Raw genomic sequence first — 17,565 nt, 5'->3', positions numbered from 1 at the left:
CCAAAATATGTAATAGTTGAATTTTGCAAAGAGATGCGTTTCTGTTAGCAGGTGACAACTGAATAATCTGCAACACATTACATACACCATTGGTTATCTTTGGGTTGGTATTATAAGCTCAGTTCTTAAATGCTAATCAATGCTGAGTTGATTACAAAGAGGTAATGTGGACTACAAAACAGAAACCAGACCAGAACCTGATTTTGCAATTTCATCAAAGCCTATGCTAGTTTATTTTAATCACTATTTTTGGTAGATTTGAGGTTTGCCTAATATTTCCGTTTACAGCTTTGTTAGTAACTAACTTCTGCATCTCAAAATGAAATTAAGGTAACTCTCCTTTAATGTACCCTATACTTCTATGCAATTTCACTTTTTTATGTATTAAAACTGTGTTGATAGCAAAGCAGTCATCTATTTTGAGAATTTAATTAGTTGCCACCACTTCGCAGTCCTGTGAGATTTCATATCGCAGAGTGTAAAGATTACGGTAACTATGAAACAAAGATTCCACCATCTCACTGTATTTTAGGACATTTCTCAAGGGTCTTGCTCACTTTGGTTTTTCTTTCTTCCCCCTTTTCGACAGCCTAGTTTCAAGCTCCATCCCACTTCTCCATCTCTAGTTCTTCAGCTCGTGCTCTCTTCCTCTGCCTTCTCTGTGCCTCCATCTTTTGGTTTCTTTCTTTTTCGATTTGCTTATCTCACTGCTTTGAAAGAGACTGTACAAACGCGAGGAGATGGCTCGCCTATCACAAAGAAATTCTTCTCTATCAGTTACTCTACCCACGGCCGATCTAGACGGAACAGCCGCGGCTGCGCCACAAGCCGCAGCCAGCACTGCTCCCCCGGAGCCAAGGCATAACTGCCCCACCGCCGGGGGATACCCACGTTCCTGATGAAACGAGAAAAAGCTCGGCTTTACGACACTTTTTCCCTGCCCACTGGCGGCTTTTCACCATTGTAAGGAGCAGCGACTCGGGGTCCCTCACTCCCCCCGGCCGCCCCCCACCCGCCTTCGGGCAGGGCTCCGCGGCTGCCCGTGCAGGCGCGGCCCTCAGCTGCCCCCCCTCCGGAGGCGAGCCCAGCACCGGCCCGGCCGGCGGCGGCACGCAGTGTTTTCAAGTGAGAAATGAAGTAAAGCTGCGTTCCGCCTCCTCGCGGCCCTGGCTGCTGCCTGTCCCCGTGGGGCCAGCGGCCGCTACCAGCTACACCGCAGTGCAGGCACCTCAAGCCTTTACACGCCGAAACCTTTAGGCTCAGTGTCTGAATAGAGGGAAGGGAAAGGGAGAGAGAACCGCCGTCTCAGCAACCCCCGAACCGCCCTCCGGTGCCAGGCCGCGCAGCGGAAACTCCCGCCGCGGTCCCGCCCGCCCGCTGAGGGCCGGGGGGGGGGGGGGGGGGGGGCAGGAGCGGCGAGCGGCTGGCCGAGCGGCTCGATGGGGCTGGCCTGCGGGCGGGGCGGGGCCGGCGGTCGCTCGCTCGCGGCCTCGGGGATGGATTCTCGACGCGCGGCGTAGCTGCCACCGCTCGCGCACGCCACCATCTTAGAGGGCGGGCGGGACGGAGGGGAGGGGCGGGACGGGAGAGGACGGGAAGCGGGCGGTGCTGCCGCCGGACGGAGCTCCGGGCCCCTTCGCGGCCTCAGGTACCGCCGCTGTCGCGGGGACGGGGCCGCGGCAAGTCTCAAGCGGCTGTGCGCGGCGGGAGGCGGGCCGCGCGTTCCGCGGCTGCTGCCCCCTCAGCCCCGCCGCGCCTGTTCAGCCGTCGCCGGGGGCGTCGCGGGCAGGAGGCCTCGCCTGCCCCGGCCCGCAGGGCTGAGGGGGGCGAGACCGCGGCCCGCCTCGCTTTGGGCGGAGAACTTTGTCCCCTCACGTCGTGCGTGGGCGGGTGGGCCGCGCCTACCCGTGCCGGGCGGGGGAGTGCCGCGGCGGTGCGCCCGGGTCTGTAACCAGTCTCTCGGCGGCCGTTGCCGGCGTCCAGCGGTGGTCGGAGGCAGCCTGTGTCGCTCCCTCCTTTCCGTCTGCCGGACCTCGGCCCCATCCCGCGCACACTTGTGTCGGCGGTGTTGGAGAAAGCGCTTTCCTCTCCCCGCCTCAGCCAGCCGAGTGCGCCCGCCCTGCCCGGGGAAGGCGGGGATGTGTGTGGAGGGATTCCGCTTTCCCGGGAGCGAGCTGGCAGGTGACGAGCTCTGTCCTGCCTCGCCTGAGGTGCGAGGGGGGTTCGAGCTTCCCTCTCCTAGGGCTGCGTCTCCCCGACTGCGGTCTCCAGTGTTTGTTTTACGTTCGAGTGCAGGACGGATACTCCTTCTTCCTCCCCTGTGATCCCCAGGGCTCGAGCCATATTTCTTTTTCCTCAGGCATCTACTTTTTCTGAGTGCGTTAAGGAGATTTACTCATTTCCTTCTCTTTGTTCCTGTTACTTTTCCCAAAGATATCTGCGGGCAGGAAGGAAGGAAGGAGAAGCCCCCATTCACTCTGAGAGCGCGTTTCTGAACGCGGTGATTTTGCCGATTTCTAGCATGCCTGGAAGGCTCAGCTTTCAGATGCAATAGAGAGTGACGTGCAGTTTTGAAGGCTGCTGTGCTTGTTCTTATCTGTGGCTGTTTATCCTGTGACAAAGCGTGATATGTTTAGATCTTGCACTAGACAAGATTAGATGGGTAGCATGTGAAATGGATGTCACTTGTAATTCTTAGCTAATATTAAACGTGTAGCCACTAGTGGCTAAAAGATTGCTCTGTACATGGTAACACTTGGAGGCCTTGGCAGCCTGACATTTAAGGTTTTTTTTTTCCAGTGTTATTGGAAGAGGGTAGGAAGGAGGGCAATGTCAATACCACTTGTCAACTTTCACTCTGCTAACCTGAAACTAGTATGTTTCTAATTCAGTGTGGTCACAGATGTTCATGTCCAGCAGGGTTGTAGTCACGCTGGGATGCTCTATGAATGAACCTGAAAATTACATCGTTAGATACTCTGGTAGCTGGTAAAGACTCATAAGTATGCAGTAGATTAATATTCTGCATTACTATTTTTGTATAAGAAAATGTTTGAAACTTTGTTTCATTAATTTTGAGTAAGTGCTGAATAGGAAACTTTCAAGTGTTCCTCTTATTTCTTAGATACCAGAATCCAACTGTGCCATGACAGTTTGCTACTATGACTGTTACATTGTGCACTGCCAAATTCCTAAAATGTCCCTTTATGTTAAGCTAAATTCTCTTTTTTTGGTACTAAAATTGATGTGTTTTCTGTGCAAATTTTGGTCTTGTATAACTTTTTATTTGGCTAGGAACAGTGATGTTTACTTGCAGTACTCAGTACTGGCATGGAAAACTTGGCTTCAGTTTCTTTTTTTTGGGTCGTTTGTTTCACTGTATTCAACAGATTTTACAGGAAACTTCCCTTGAGTGAAGCTTACAGGGCTGTAGTGAATATAATTGTTATGTTGCATAAGGCTCACCTTTCCATCTCTTGTGAGGATTCTTGCTTTTGCTCTCATCCCGTGATACCCCTTGAAAGTTGAGGGGAGGTCAAAGTTGTGTTAAATGAACATTGTTTTAATGTACATTTCCAAATTTAGAAGGATGAGTGTAAAATGTCACTTTCAGCTTTTTTTCTGGTTAGAGTCAAAGCAATGTCTCTGTTTATCTTATCTTGAAAGGGATCAAATATGAAATGAGAATCACTTGATGACATACATGTTAAGGGGAGGGGGTGTTATATCCCAGAACTTGTATTATTGGAGCAGCCGGTATAACTGGAAAAACTAAAACCATTTCTTCTGTGTGCAAACCTTATCTTGGTATGTTGTCTTTCAAATTGTGTGTGAAATAATCTTGAGTAAATACAAGGAAGAATTTCAAGTTGATTTGCACCATGGTTTGTGACTGAGCTGCTGTTCTGGGTCTCTTGTTATTCTTGTTATGATGCATTTTGTTTTGAGGGTGAGTTCCTCATAGAACAGCTAGTGGCAATACTCCTGTTTTGCAATAATTTGGGAGTTCTCTTACTCATAAGGCTCTCTTCCCTAATTGTCAATGTATTAAAGGTTACTTGATATTTTGTGAACTTCATATAATTTTCTCATTTAGGTTTGAACTTTTAATGTGAAAAAAGTGATAATCTGCACAAAGAAACATTTAGTGCTATAGAAATAAGATTGCACAGGAAGTGTCAGTGGTAGAGTTGTGACTACTGAGGACAGAATGTATTTATTGCATGTTCAGAACAGCAGAACTGGACAGGCTATTGAGCATGTTGGCTTTAGCGTAATCAGCTAGGCGAACATACATTGTAGACTATGTAGTGAGACTATTTTTTTACCTTTTTGTGCATCATAAATTAAAGTGGTTAAGTGATCTAGGATACTGTAGTATTTTAAAAACAAAATACAGTGTCACGACGAGGAACTTTAATTCTTTTTCATTGGTTTTTGCAGAAGATCTTCATGTAACTGGCTGAAAAATGGTTCCACAAGATGACAGCTCCAACTCTAACACTGTTAAAATGGTAAATAAAATAAGAAAGACTTAAAAAGATCTCCATGCTATTTGCTGAACATTATAATGATATTAAGAAATGCCTTTTAAATTAATATTCCTTCAAATGTGAAATTTCAGCTGGTACATTAAATATGCTTTTCACATGGTATAACTTTTATTTCCTTATAATGGAAACAAAAAGCAAACATACACTGAAGTTGCTGTTATATTTAATAGGGTAGAATATTGTATTTACTTTTATACCATCATTTATATTTCGGTCTATATGTCTTCTGGTGGCTTAAATTTATGATCACTCTGTGCACTTGATTTAATTAAATGTTTTGTAAGGGTGAAGCTGTGCTCTTCCAGAGAATTGTCTTGTACAGTTCTCATTTTAGGTGTGAGATGTTATATTAATATGCTGAACTTTTATCCTTATCCTGAAGTGGGTTAATTATTGGTAATAAGCATTGAACAAGGTTCTGTGTGATCAGATCCAGTCAGGACCACAACCCACAGCAGATCTTGCATGCTGATAGAGGGTAAGATATATGTCTTGCATGATAACTGAATTTAGGGACAAGTTCTGCACCTGGTTACTTGAGTATAGCTAATATGGATTAAGTAGAGGCTGAAAGTAAGCAACTTTCTCTTAGTGATATTTGGCTTAGTGTGCATGGAGAGAGGAATTTTTAAGCATCTTTTTTGCTTTATATTTTTTTATTGTTATATTTTGGGTGCCTAAATTAGCACGCACAAACCGTTTGAGCTTTATGTGAATAAAAGTTTTCTGGTTTAAGTCTTGGTTATCTGTAATACTGATCTTAATCTCTAATTAGGTTGGTAGTGTGAGAAAAATATGACCAGCAGCTACTGTTTGTATGTGAGGGCCCTGAACTAAATAGGTGTTCAGGATCTACAGTGAGCGTAGACTTTGTGGTATGCAAGGTGGATAACCACATGCCTGTGTTTTAAAACTACATCTTCATTTTTTTTTTTTAACCACTTACAGTAATTTGGCAAACTGTGTAGTAAAGGACTTGAACTTGGTGGATGCTAAGCGGTGTCTAAATCTTGATGAGTTCAGCGGAGGCTGAATCATAGGCTTGTGTGGTCCATCTTTATAGTCTATCTCTTAACCTAATTTGATATAAGTGGAAAGCATAAGTTTGACTTTTGCCTCCTATTCACAGTTTATAAACTTTTAGCCATGCTTGATGGGTAATCAAAGGCAAAATTTAGGGTGAACATTTAGTTTTGCCCTTACTGCTACCTCTGTTTTATGCACTAATTTGTGACTCATTAATACAGGGTATGGCTCCTGTTCATACAGGATATTGTTAAACCAGTGTTTAATAAAGTTTCACATGAGTAAGAAAATTTTTAGAAAATTCCAGCACTTCTGGGCAATAAAACCTACGGCTTTATTCTTGATTGTCAATTCCAGGTTTTTTGTGCCTTCTTCTGGAGCACCATACACTTGTCAACATCTGGATTTGCAAACAGTTGCAGATTAGATGGATTTACGATATGTCTGATAGACGTTTTTTTCCTGAAGGCCCTTATGTATAATGTTTCTTTCCCTATATAACCATTTTAAAATGGGTTTTGTTGAATGTTTTTATAGGATCTGAGTTTAAAATTAAAAGGAAAAAGTTTTATGTAAGTTTTTATATCTGTATATCCCTAACATTTAGGACTTGAGCTGTGGTAGATACTCGTTGAACTTGAAATTTTAGAAAATACTTGGCAAAGGTAAGTGTATAATACACACATGCACGCAATTTTTCAAACTTTGGGGTTTTTTGTCTTTTCTTTTTAGGAGCCTATCTTCACTTTGACATGATGTGTGAAGTTTATTAGCCAGCTTTTTTTGTTTGTTTTTTTACAGTTATTGTAGAAGGTATGTATGAGAAAAGTAAATCTTATTCTTTCTATGTTCATTTTTGTCAGAGCATGCTGCTGTCAATGTACAGAAACAAACTATAAAGAAATGTGTGGAATTGTATTTCATTACAAGTTTGTGAGTACCGAGGCTTTGTCAGTAAGTGGGATAATGTGTCTGTCTAAAACTTCTCAAAATAGTAGTTTCCATCTGTCTTCACATTCTGTGTGAAGTTTTACAGGTATTAATTCTGTCCAAAAACTTACATACTAAGTTTTAATAGGGTTCTGGTTTTCTGCTGAACATTACAGGCATTTTAGTATTGCCACTTCGTAATTTTTTTTAGTCAGCTGCTAGCTTGAAGGTGCATCTTGCTGCATGATAAGACTTTGTAGTCACCCTTTCTTCTTAAGCTTTTTTTCCTTGTTATGGAAAAACCAAGCAAAGGGCTGTATTAGGCACACAGAAGTGCTAAACAGACACCTTGCAGTCAGATGAGAAAGTAATAGCTGCTATTACTGTAACATATAAAAAACTTCCAAGACACAAGTATGAGCTTTTTAATTAGAGTTTTAAAATATTCTTATCATAGGCAGAAAAGAAATTGTGCAACATGTGCTTATATTTGGAATACCTTCATATGTAACCTCTTATCTAGGAAGTACTAGGTATTTTATCATGCTTTACTTCCCTCGTGCTGAGGGATCTTAAAGCAAGGGATTTGTACAAGCCTAATGTAGACGAGTACAATATAAAGTAACTACAGAATGCTACAGGCAGTGCTACATTAATGGTTGGTCTTGATGATCTTAAAGGTCTTTTCTAACCGAAACGATTCTATGATTCTAATGGGCATGATCTCTATGCACAACATGTATGTGCTATGAGCTTTGGAACAATTTGTTGCAAGAACAGAAGAGCTAGGAATGCAAGCATGTGATGTAGGGATGTCAAATTGATCAGGCTATTGTGATTCCTTCCTGTCTCCAGCTACCTCTCCCCCTCCTACCTGTAGCACATAACTGGTGGAAGGCTGGAGTGTTTTCCATTTCTGGTATACCTTACCACTTCACATGTCGTGCTGTAGCCTGACAAGGAATGAGATTTCTTCTAGCTCCTTTGGAACTCTTTTGTGCTTGGCTTCCATTTTTGCTTTATATTACGTAAATACACGAGCAATCTGTAGGCTATATATAATATAACTTAATATAATGGCTTGCAGTCTATTAGTCATAATAAAATGGAGGCAAAGTTTTTAGAGTATAATATGTAGTATCTATTAGACCAATTCATAAAAACTGAAAAAACCCTTATAAGCTTTCAAGCACGAAAACCTTTCTGCTAGCTTACTCAAGTTTAAGATAATATCCCTGTTTATTCTCTCTTTGAGAACAAATGTTTTTTCCTTTATTCTGTATGAAATAAAAACTGCCATTCCTTGCTGAGTCTTTCATGTCTTTGCCCCTCCCTGCTTACAGACTTCTGCTTTCTTTTGTGAATCCAACCATTTTATCAGAAAAGCGGAACAATTATCCAGAACTGATGCCCACACATGGAATATTTCAGCATAGATCCAGTGGTATAATTATACTTCAGGAACTGTGCCTGTTTATTTTTCTTTGGAAAGAAGCCCTTTGAGAAATGGAGGAAAAATGGCAAGATTTGAACATGGCAGAGACTGTATTACAAAGGAGAGGCATGAGTCACAGACAGGAAACAGTGTAGTGATCTGAAATGCACTTCTGCATATCTAGGCATTTAAATTATTAATCTTAGGAATAGACTAGTCTGGAAAAAAGAAATCCTGTAGCTTCCTCACTGAAGACATTGTGGCACTGTCTTCATAAATAATTTATAAATAATGAAAAGGCAGTAAGTATTTGTATGTTAACATGTGTGGAAAAAACAAAGTGTAATTTAAATTCACCAAACTGTATTAGCAAAGGTGATCACCTCTATTTACTGGGAGAGTCAGGATTTGCTCCATAAAGGTGAATTGGATTTCAGTTCCTCAAGGAATTCTCTCAAAGGTAGTGAGTGTTTGAGTCTATGATGATAAATAGCAAGGTATGTTATGTATTCTGTAGCAAATTAACTCTTAATAAATTGGTTCTTAAAATACATACATAAATAAGTGTTAATCATAGAACTAACATATGCATATCTTACTGAGGTTCCTTAGAAAGTATTTAAAAGATTCTGGTATGAGTAGACCAATGAATGAGACATCAGTCTCTGTCACTTGTATTTGAAGCTTTTTAACCATAAAATTGAAGGTTTTCCTATATTTAGATCTTCTAACAGGTGGTCGTAAAGCTGTATCTCAAATCTGAATCCCCTTCTAGTAGCATTAGTTGGATATAAAAATGCTTGTAGGTCTGATATGCTCGTGATTAGCACTTGTTTGGAGCAGGTCCAGTGAATCTTTTTGAGTTAAAACACAACATTTTTAAAACACAAGCTTGTTTGCCTTGCCTTTCTTATTTTTTGGAAAGTACTTTAGTGATCTCTTAACTTTAGTGTTTTCAGTAATGTTAATACTTATTTTTAGTGTAAGTTGTGCAAAGGCAAGCCCTCTAAAGTCACAGTGTACCACAGTTTTGACCAACCCAAACAATATCAGTTCTGTTCTCTTGTGTTTACTCTGTGCATTGAATAGAGCAGAAGTATTCTGCCTACTGAAAGAAAAGGAAAGCAAGTTGGTCATGATCTATTTACACACTGCTGTAGAGCTCATCTCCTGCATAAATTTTAATGTTTTAACTGCAAATAGTCTTCTTCCTAATAGGAATTTTTTCAGCTCAAGCCATATCTTCAGAATTTTCTGTTGAGAGGTATACTCTTCCTTTTCCAGTATGTAAAAGCAGTTGGCTATAAACGTTTAAACCCAGCTGTGCTTTTCTGATAATTCACTAGAATTGCTTAAATTGAGGTCTTTCTATTACTACCTTGAACAAAGACTTCTAGGAGCTATGAGGCGTGTATATGAAAAGGAAAATAGGTTTGTGTGTGTCAAAATTTGAATTTGTTTATGCTGTAATTTCTGGCAAGTCTGCCTGAGTTTTGTACTAGATGACAAGCTTAAATCTAGTTTACTGCTGTAGTTTTGATTTCTAAGAATGTGAAGTGTTCTTAATTGATTATTCCTATGTGTAATGTATTGGGGCACAGTCAAAATCATTATCAATGTTTTGAGGTTTTTTAATAGGCAAAGCTTTCTGTTGCATATATTGTATACTTACTCTTAACTTGATAGGTTTTCACTAGAATTGATGCATGCCTGTATTTCATAAATTACCAAATAGATATATACATTTTTTGAGTTCAAGTGCATGCGTAATCTAATTTGGTAAGTTTACAATTAAATATTCTTGGGGTTTTTTTCCCACAAAAGCTGTATGTGTTGAGGGATTGTAACTTACCCAAATGTATTGCAATGTCTTCAGAAATGTTTACTGAATGCTTAAGTTTAAACATGTTTCTGACTACCTTTAGTAGAATTGTATTTGACACAACACATCAAACTAATTTCTACTGTCAGCTTAGAGTATGTGAATTTACCAAAACGTAGTGGTTTCAAATTTTGCAGAACATGTAGCATAGAAATTAAAAAAAAAAAGGCATTGTATGTTTTATCTACTTTTGCTTAGTTCAGTGATACAACAGTTGATAAATTCTTGAAAAATCTAGATTTATTTTCTAATTGCTGCTAATGTGTCTGAAAATCTCATGCCAGATCTGTCAAAGATTGCTTTTTAATAAACATAAGTGTGTGTTTCCTGGCATGTTAGGTCTATTTCATACATATGAAACGCTTTGCCCCCGCTGTTTTTCTTTTCTTTGTTTTGGTGGGGTTTTTTGTCACTGTTTGTAATCTTTTGGGGTTTATTCCTTTATCAATCTTGAATAGGTTACAAATGGTGTGGGTTTTTATCATGAATCGAATGAGCTCCCAGAGCAGTTCATCCACTCAGCGTAGACGAATGGCTCTAGGAATTGTCATTCTTCTCCTCGTTGACGTGATATGGGTTGCCTCTTCAGAACTCACTTCTGTAAGTATTGTTCCATGCATCCTAAAAGGAAAATGAAAGCCCTTTTAAGAGAAAGATGCAGCAGGAACACGGTCACTCACTCAGTGAGTGTTGTAGTGTAATGTTTAACCAGGTTTTCAGTACGGGCAAGACGATATCCTTTGAGTTAGTGAACTAACTGTGTCCACTAAAAGTTACGAACAAGCTCAACTTGGTGACTGCTGTTTTCAAGACAGAAGGTGTTATTGATGGTCTTAAGATTAAACAACATAAGCTCCTAACTGTACCGTAATTAGGGAGTTCATTTGATTAAAAAAACACCCATATGTTTCCCAAGAAATAGTAAATGAGCTGTAATATTGCAGGCTAGGTGGTACAGTAGGTTATAGTTCAGGACATGTAGAAGTCTCGGACCAGCAACTAGGGTCATGGGAGTTAAGCCCTATAATTGCAGACAAGTTTGTCATAATCTAGTTCATATATTCACCATCTTCAAATTGATCTGGTATTTACTGCAGGTTAAGTTTTAGGACTTAAAACCGCTTTGGTAATTGAAATTGAGTTTTTAATAAGTTCTTGTCACATTCAGGTTTCTGAACTGTCAAGTTATGTTCTGTATCACTTTTGATATATAGAAGCATATAGAAATGTTTGTGCTTAACATGCTATTTATAAAACATTTTTTCCAATGACCTGATGGAATCACTGTTGCTACTGAAATGTTACTTAATCAAAGTAATCTTCTCTAATTTGTGATTATGGTGTTATTGCTTATAAAAGTGGTCTTTCATTTAGAAAATATTTGTATGTAAATGTATTTTCGGTCCTATTTGAGTTCAGTGGCATATCAATATGTTGCTTGGTTAGATACAAGTAATAAGGTGCTTTTCTCTGGCGGCATTGTAGCTTACAAAATAGTTTAGTGCCTTCTTGTTGGCATTTAAGATAGCTTGGGCAAGGGTACCCCCAGAATAGGTGGGGCCACTTGTGTCTTTTGGTCATACATGCCAATACTCGCAGCACTGTCATTTTGGGAACCAGACTGTTCTGGACTATATACTTAAGCCTGTTCATTCATTTTGTGAATTCTCACCTAGTTGGTAATTTTGGATACTGCAATTATTTTCTTTCCACAGTATGTTTTTACAAAGTACAACAAACCTTTTTTCAGTACATTTGCAAAAACATCCATGTTTGTTCTATACCTCTTGGGATTTATTGTTTGGAAACCGTGGAGGCAACAGTGTACTCGTGGGTTTCGTGGAAGGCATGCAGCTTTTGTAAGTATTTTTAACTTTATAAATGTTTTGATATTTTTGAAGTTTGTACAGAAAAAAACTCAAGATAGGGACTAGAGAAATGCAAAGTTTACATATTTGTGAAATAGTGCTTTCAGAAAAGCAGTTATAAACAATCACAGCACAGGCAGACATGGCAATTGCAATAGTAGTCTTGGGAGAGGAAGGAGAGAAAAGAAAAAGCAATATGAAATGTGTCAGGAATCATAAGAAATGCTCTGCTGGTCCAGACTGCTGGCCCATCTAGCCTGGTATTTTATCTTGGACAGTTGCAGAGGATAAATCTTTTTAAGAAGAACTTTATGAGCTTCTCCACTGTTGGTTCCCTTTTATTTCCCCAGCATCTGTAACCAATGGAAACAGTATTTGAACTTTGTAGTTGATTTTTATTACTGACTTTTTGTCTCTGGCAGAGCTATGAACTGTTTGCTAAGAGGTTTTGAGGTTTTAAAAGTTGTATTTAGGAAAGGTGGTAGAATTATGCTTTTGTTGTTGTTAATATTGTATTTTGATAACCTTTATGCACGAGTGACTTTCTGTTGCCCATTCTAGAACTAGGCATAGTTTGTGCTAGTCTAAAATTACTGTCATATTACAGAAATACGCAGGTTTTTTCCAAGGAAATTAGAAATGCCAGGAAGAGCGCTTGTTCTGTGCCAGTGTTTTAGAATGCTGAACAGCAGGACTCAGGAAGCAGTAAGGCATTTGGCCTGATATTAATCTCTCATTAAAATAACAGAAAAGGTGATCCAAGAACATGCTGTTGATCAACATGTCTTTATAGAAAATAGCTTGTATGAGAGGAACTGATTTCAGTTCTTCTGGATATATTAGACTTCACTGATAGTGACAGTTGTAGATGTAACATACTTAAATAACTGAAGTGTTACATGGTGTTAAGCCAAATAAGTTTTATTTAAAAAAAACCCAAAACAACAAAACACCCCAAAAACCTAAGCCTTTTGTTTTAAAAAACCCCGATATGTTAAACACAGAACATTTTGAGTTGGCTGATATCTTGAAATAATTTTTGGTAGGTTAGCCTTTAATACCAAATGTCTGTGCATAGTATGGCATATGTTAGACTTGATGCTGTTCAGGATCTTCATAAGATCATCAGGAAACAGAATTTACAGACTTTTTACTAGCAGTAATGAAAATAAGAATGATGAAAGCGCTAAAGGATGATTAGTTGTACAGAGCAATTATACCAATTAAATGTATTAATCTGAGCGAATGAGTAGAATAAGGGGCTGTTGCCTAGTGTGAATTGTAGTGGTTATAATGACCAACTGAATCTTAGGCAGTGTCAAAGAAAGAGGTAATATGAACTCATAGGAACTGGACAGCCATGAGTAAGAGTGCTGTCTGTCACATCGATGTGCAGCAGTCATGGTACCACTACTGGAATCTCACTATTTTTTTTTTCTTTCTAATCCTAGAAAAAGTAATTTTTTTAAATAATTGTAGGAAATACCCATTACTTTTGATGTTAGCATATTTCAAAAGAGCAGTGCAGAGACAGGACTGTGGTGTGCAGTCAGAAGTAAGTTTGTTGTTTTTAACCTTTTTTTCCCCCCTAAGGAGTTTTGTTAAATATTCAACTGTATAATTCTTACAAGTGCTTTTAAAATGTCTTGTGTGTATTAATCTGGCACAAAAATTACACATTTATAGATTTTTATTTCAAAAATGATTGCTTAGGTAAACACTCATACCTTAGTTTCAAGCCCTCTTCTACATTAGAGGCTTTGCTTAATAGATTTCTTACCAGCATGGTGGAACAGCAAGCTGCAGGTCAGGGAACAGGGATAGCAGTGCTTGTTAAGATGCAGAATGGAAGAAGAAAAATGGTACTTGACCTCATCCTAATTTAAGTCTTGTTAAAACTAAGGCAGAGTTCCAGGTTTTTATGCAAAGGAACTTTGCCTCAATAAAATGAAGAAATGAGGCTTGTTAATACATGCACAATAATTTAGTGAAGCACATCTCGCTAAGACTGAACTTTACAGGTTTTGACATTCTAACAGCCTGATTCTGTGTTGATACCTGGGTAGTTGAGTTCAGTGGGGTTCTCCAAGAGGTATGGGGAATTACTGAAATTATTTACGGAACGTCTAAGCCCTATTGTTTCTTCAGGAGGAGGGCTGGAGGAGGAGAGGGAATTAGAATTATGGAAGAAGGCATTAAAAAACTTGTTCTCAAAAAAATTACAGTTAATAATAACTCTGCCTTGATAGATGATTACATTTAAGGTTCTCTTAATTAGTTTGCAGATGCCGAAGGTTATTTTGCTGCTTGTACAACAGATAACACTGTAAACAGTTCTCTGGTAAGTACCTTAATTTGTGAAGGTCAATACTTTGTAGTAACATTATACCATTATCCTTACTTCTTGTTTTTAAAAATGGCAGTCTTAAATGTAATAGTTTTTGGCAAAGGGGATTGATAACATATTAGTAATAAGTGCTGCAAATAACGGTGTTGCTTTTTATGAGAAATACAGGTTCTCAGCACAATAAAACACTTGAATGTTTCTGTAGTACTTTGTGAAAGAAATATTTATGCCCTACAAAGGAAACCTTTACGTATTCAGCTCAATAACTGCCAAAGCATAAACATGGAGGGCTAGTGGTAAAGCCAAACAGTTTTCAAGACTAAAATGCACAATGGAGTCATTCAGTTAGTTGACTAGGTTGTATGCTGTGAGCCTGCATTGCATTTTGAAAGAGAAATGGACAGCCTTCTTCCTTCCAGTGGACAGAGTGACTGCTATTTACTGAACCAAATGTCAGTACTGGTATTCTGCTGATAAGCTGCATTACCAGATGGCATTTTTGTAGTGATTTTCATCATCCATAAATGACGGTTTGTTATACCCCTGTTGATCACAGATTGCTGCTTAATCTGCATACCTAAATCAGAGGCCACATGCAGAAATGTATCCAAAACACAGAACTTTTTCAAAGTTTGCACCATCTTTGTAACAGAGCAGAGGGAGGCAATTGAGTGTTGACAAACTACCATACACATATTTTATACTGAATAGGGAGTTGAAAAGAGGTTTTTCAGAGGTATTCTTCATTGTTTGTTTTTTCCCAACTTTATCTACATTAAAGAATAAAATCTTCTTAATCTGCTCAATTCATTAAGATCATGTGACTGTAGAAGCAGGATTCATTGTTAACCTTGGACAATTTTGCATTAATGTAAACATCCACAAAAAATCTGGTCCTAAACAAGGAGTCTAATGAAAGTGCAGCTACCAGATCTTTTTTTATTACTTCACTCTTACAGTTTATTAATTTAATTTAAACAAGCAGCTTAAAACTTGTCTCGTTGGAAGTATTTTAAGCAATTAAAACTTCTGCTAACTGCCTAAGTTTTTTGACTTTTGGTTCTAGTTCATGAGCTTTTAGGGTCATGGGAGGAAAATAAGTATATATTCATTTTTGTATATGTATTGTGTATTTTATGTTTCTAGTTTATCATTTGGACAGAAGCTATAGATCTAATGAAATGTCTGTGATTTTGATGAGTTATTTTTTAATTTTAAATGAGTAGGTTTAAATTTTCTGGGGATGAGTATTGTGTTTATGAGGATATACACAAGCACACAGTTATTTTTGAGTACTGCCTTTTACCAATATGTTTAACATAAAATATAGATTATATATGAACATTTTTGACAAGCCTATCCGTTGTGTGCAAAACACCTTTTGTTAAATTTGATTCTCGTAATACTTAATTCACCACGCTTTTCTTTATGTAGTTTTCTAATTTGCTACATGAATCCTACTGCTTATAATTTAAATATCCTGCTTAACTGTATTTTTACTTATACTGATTCATTTCAGAGTGAACCTTTATATGTTCCTGTAAAGTTTCATGATTTGCCAACTGAAAAAAATGGCAGTAATAATAGTGATGCAGAGAAAAGTGAGTAAAGACTTTTGGAATGCTGAAATGCTAGTTCTTTGGTGAATGAATTACTTTCCTCTTTGTTGGTATAACTGCTGTCGTGTAGCAGGACTTGCCCCCCCCCCCCCCCTTTTTTTTTTTTTGTTCCCCACTCTTTTTTTTTTTCCCTTTTTTTTTTTTAAATCTTCCTTAAATCTCTTATTACATGAATTGCAGTCTCATATATTTACTTTCAGGTAGAGAAAACATAGGCCTATCGTTCAGTTTACCTTTCTTGGCCACTACAGATCCAGCCTATGTTTATCTCAAGGGACCAACTGGGTTCAGTACTTGTGATTCTTTCCTTCTGGGCTTGTATGACCAGCAGCAATGAGTCAGCCTCTGGAAAAACAAGCTATTGTCCTTTTTAGAGCAGGAGCAAAGCAGTCAAAGTAAGAATTTTAACAGTCTATGTGCATTCTGATTTTATTTAAGCCTTACTATCTTGTGATAGTAGCTGAAACGGGCCTAACTGTCCCAGACAATTATAGAAAAGTTGCCTGTCAAAGAATCCAATTATCTGATCCTCAGCAGAAGAGTCCCTGCTTATAAAAGAGAAAGTCTCTTTGTTAATTTCTAGATGACACCTGTTAACCACTTTGGTAGGCTCTGCTGTCCTGTGATAACATGCACCAGTCACTTCAGGGTTGTTTCAGCTGTAGCTTTTCCCTTTACTTTTTTTAGGAAATTAGGTATTGTTTCATATTGAATTAGGCTAATATTTATATGTAGCGTGTAATGTTTTCTTTACACAGGAAACTAATAATACTTACAATACCCTTATAAATATATATTATATATCATGGTTTGCAGATTAGTTAGTGGGTGGATTTTAAATGAGCAAGTGACCTTATGATCTCTGCTAAGCTTTGAGGTCTGTTGGACGCTCTCATCCTCTGAATGAAACACTGTCCTTGCAGTTAGGTGTAGTTGTGTGCAGTTTTTGGCTGTTTGACTATTAAACATTTATTAAACAAAACCTTATATGTAACATTTATCAATACGGAATAATTCCTACCTAAAAATTCATTGTTATCTTATGTGGATTTTTTTGACAGGGAGGAGGGATGGTGCTTTTCAGTGAAGTTTTTGTGGGTGGACAACTGCACTGATTGAAAACAGTAATTGTGCCTTGTCTTATTAGTGGCCTATCAAATAGTAAAATACTGGCTTAATAAAAATAAGGGCATGTCTTCTATTTGCATAAAAAACTGCTATTTGTGAAGTATTGTAATCAATGCTGTATTAGAACATCATAGTTTTATTTGCGTATTGTGTTGGCTTGAAAAGTTTAATGATAATATGCAGCCTTTTACTTTTTTTTTCTTCTCTTTCTTAAGCTCCCAAAAAGCCTCGTGTAAGGTTCAGTAATATTATGGAGATTCGACAACTCCCATCGAGCCATGCATTGGAAGCAAAGTTGTCTCGCATGTCATATCCAACAGTTAAGGAGCAGGAATCAATATTAAAAACTGTTGGAAAACTCACTGCAACTCAAGTAGCAAAAATCAGCTTTTTCTTTTGCTTTGTGGTATGTTCTCCATTCTTTCTGAAAAGTATAAATGCAATTAAAACTTGTATAATAATAGTAAAACAGTATTTAGATGACTTGTATTTTTTTATGCCTCATTTTATAAATATAAGTAGTAAAACTTTCCTCGTGCTGGACATGAAGGTGCAACTTCTTAAAGGGAGGGTAATAAAAAGAGGTCCTGGGTGTGTAGTTAACTCTAAGGTCAGTTCTAAGATATGTCATGATTTTATGCCACGTTGTCCAGTGTTGGGTATGTGTGGTACTGCAAAATCTGGGGTTGTTGCTGTTAATAGCCGCAGTGAGACTGCATGAAGTGGGTAAATGTCACTGTGACTTCTTTCTGGGCCATCGCAGAAAGAGTATAGTCT

The 17,565-nt window shown here is 38.5% G+C and overlaps 1 protein-coding gene across 6 annotated transcripts in view; it reads left to right on the top strand.

Moving 5' to 3' along the window:
- Nucleotides 1-1,562: 1,562 nt before the first annotated feature.
- SLC35F5 (solute carrier family 35 member F5) overlaps nucleotides 1,563-17,565 on the top strand; it is a 37,355-nt gene continuing 21,352 nt past the window's right edge. For 3 of the 6 annotated variants that reach the window (XR_008577599.1, XR_008577600.1, XM_054829612.1), the window contains exons 1-8: nucleotides 1,563-1,648; nucleotides 4,444-4,514; nucleotides 6,312-6,392; nucleotides 10,285-10,426; nucleotides 11,542-11,685; nucleotides 13,973-14,035; nucleotides 15,561-15,642; nucleotides 17,004-17,194. Coding sequence is in view for 4 of the 6 variants with exons in the window: in XM_054829612.1 (XP_054685587.1) it covers nucleotides 10,292-10,426; nucleotides 11,542-11,685; nucleotides 13,973-14,035; nucleotides 15,561-15,642; nucleotides 17,004-17,194 (615 nt within the window). In the remaining 2 variants the exon portion in view is untranslated. Of the gene's footprint in view, nucleotides 1,649-1,896; nucleotides 2,182-4,443; nucleotides 4,515-6,186; nucleotides 6,245-6,311; nucleotides 6,393-10,284; nucleotides 10,427-11,541; nucleotides 11,686-13,972; nucleotides 14,036-15,560; nucleotides 15,643-17,003; nucleotides 17,195-17,565 lie in introns of those variants that run through there. The other 3 variants (XM_054829614.1, XM_054829613.1, XM_054829615.1) reach the window with 3 other exon arrangements.

The sequence above is a fragment of the Grus americana genome, chromosome 6, assembly GCF_028858705.1.
Source record: "Grus americana isolate bGruAme1 chromosome 6, bGruAme1.mat, whole genome shotgun sequence".
NCBI lineage: Eukaryota > Metazoa > Chordata > Aves > Gruiformes > Gruidae > Grus > Grus americana.
Note: the sequence above shows the minus strand (reverse complement) of the source record. Positions and strands in the feature narration are given on the sequence as shown.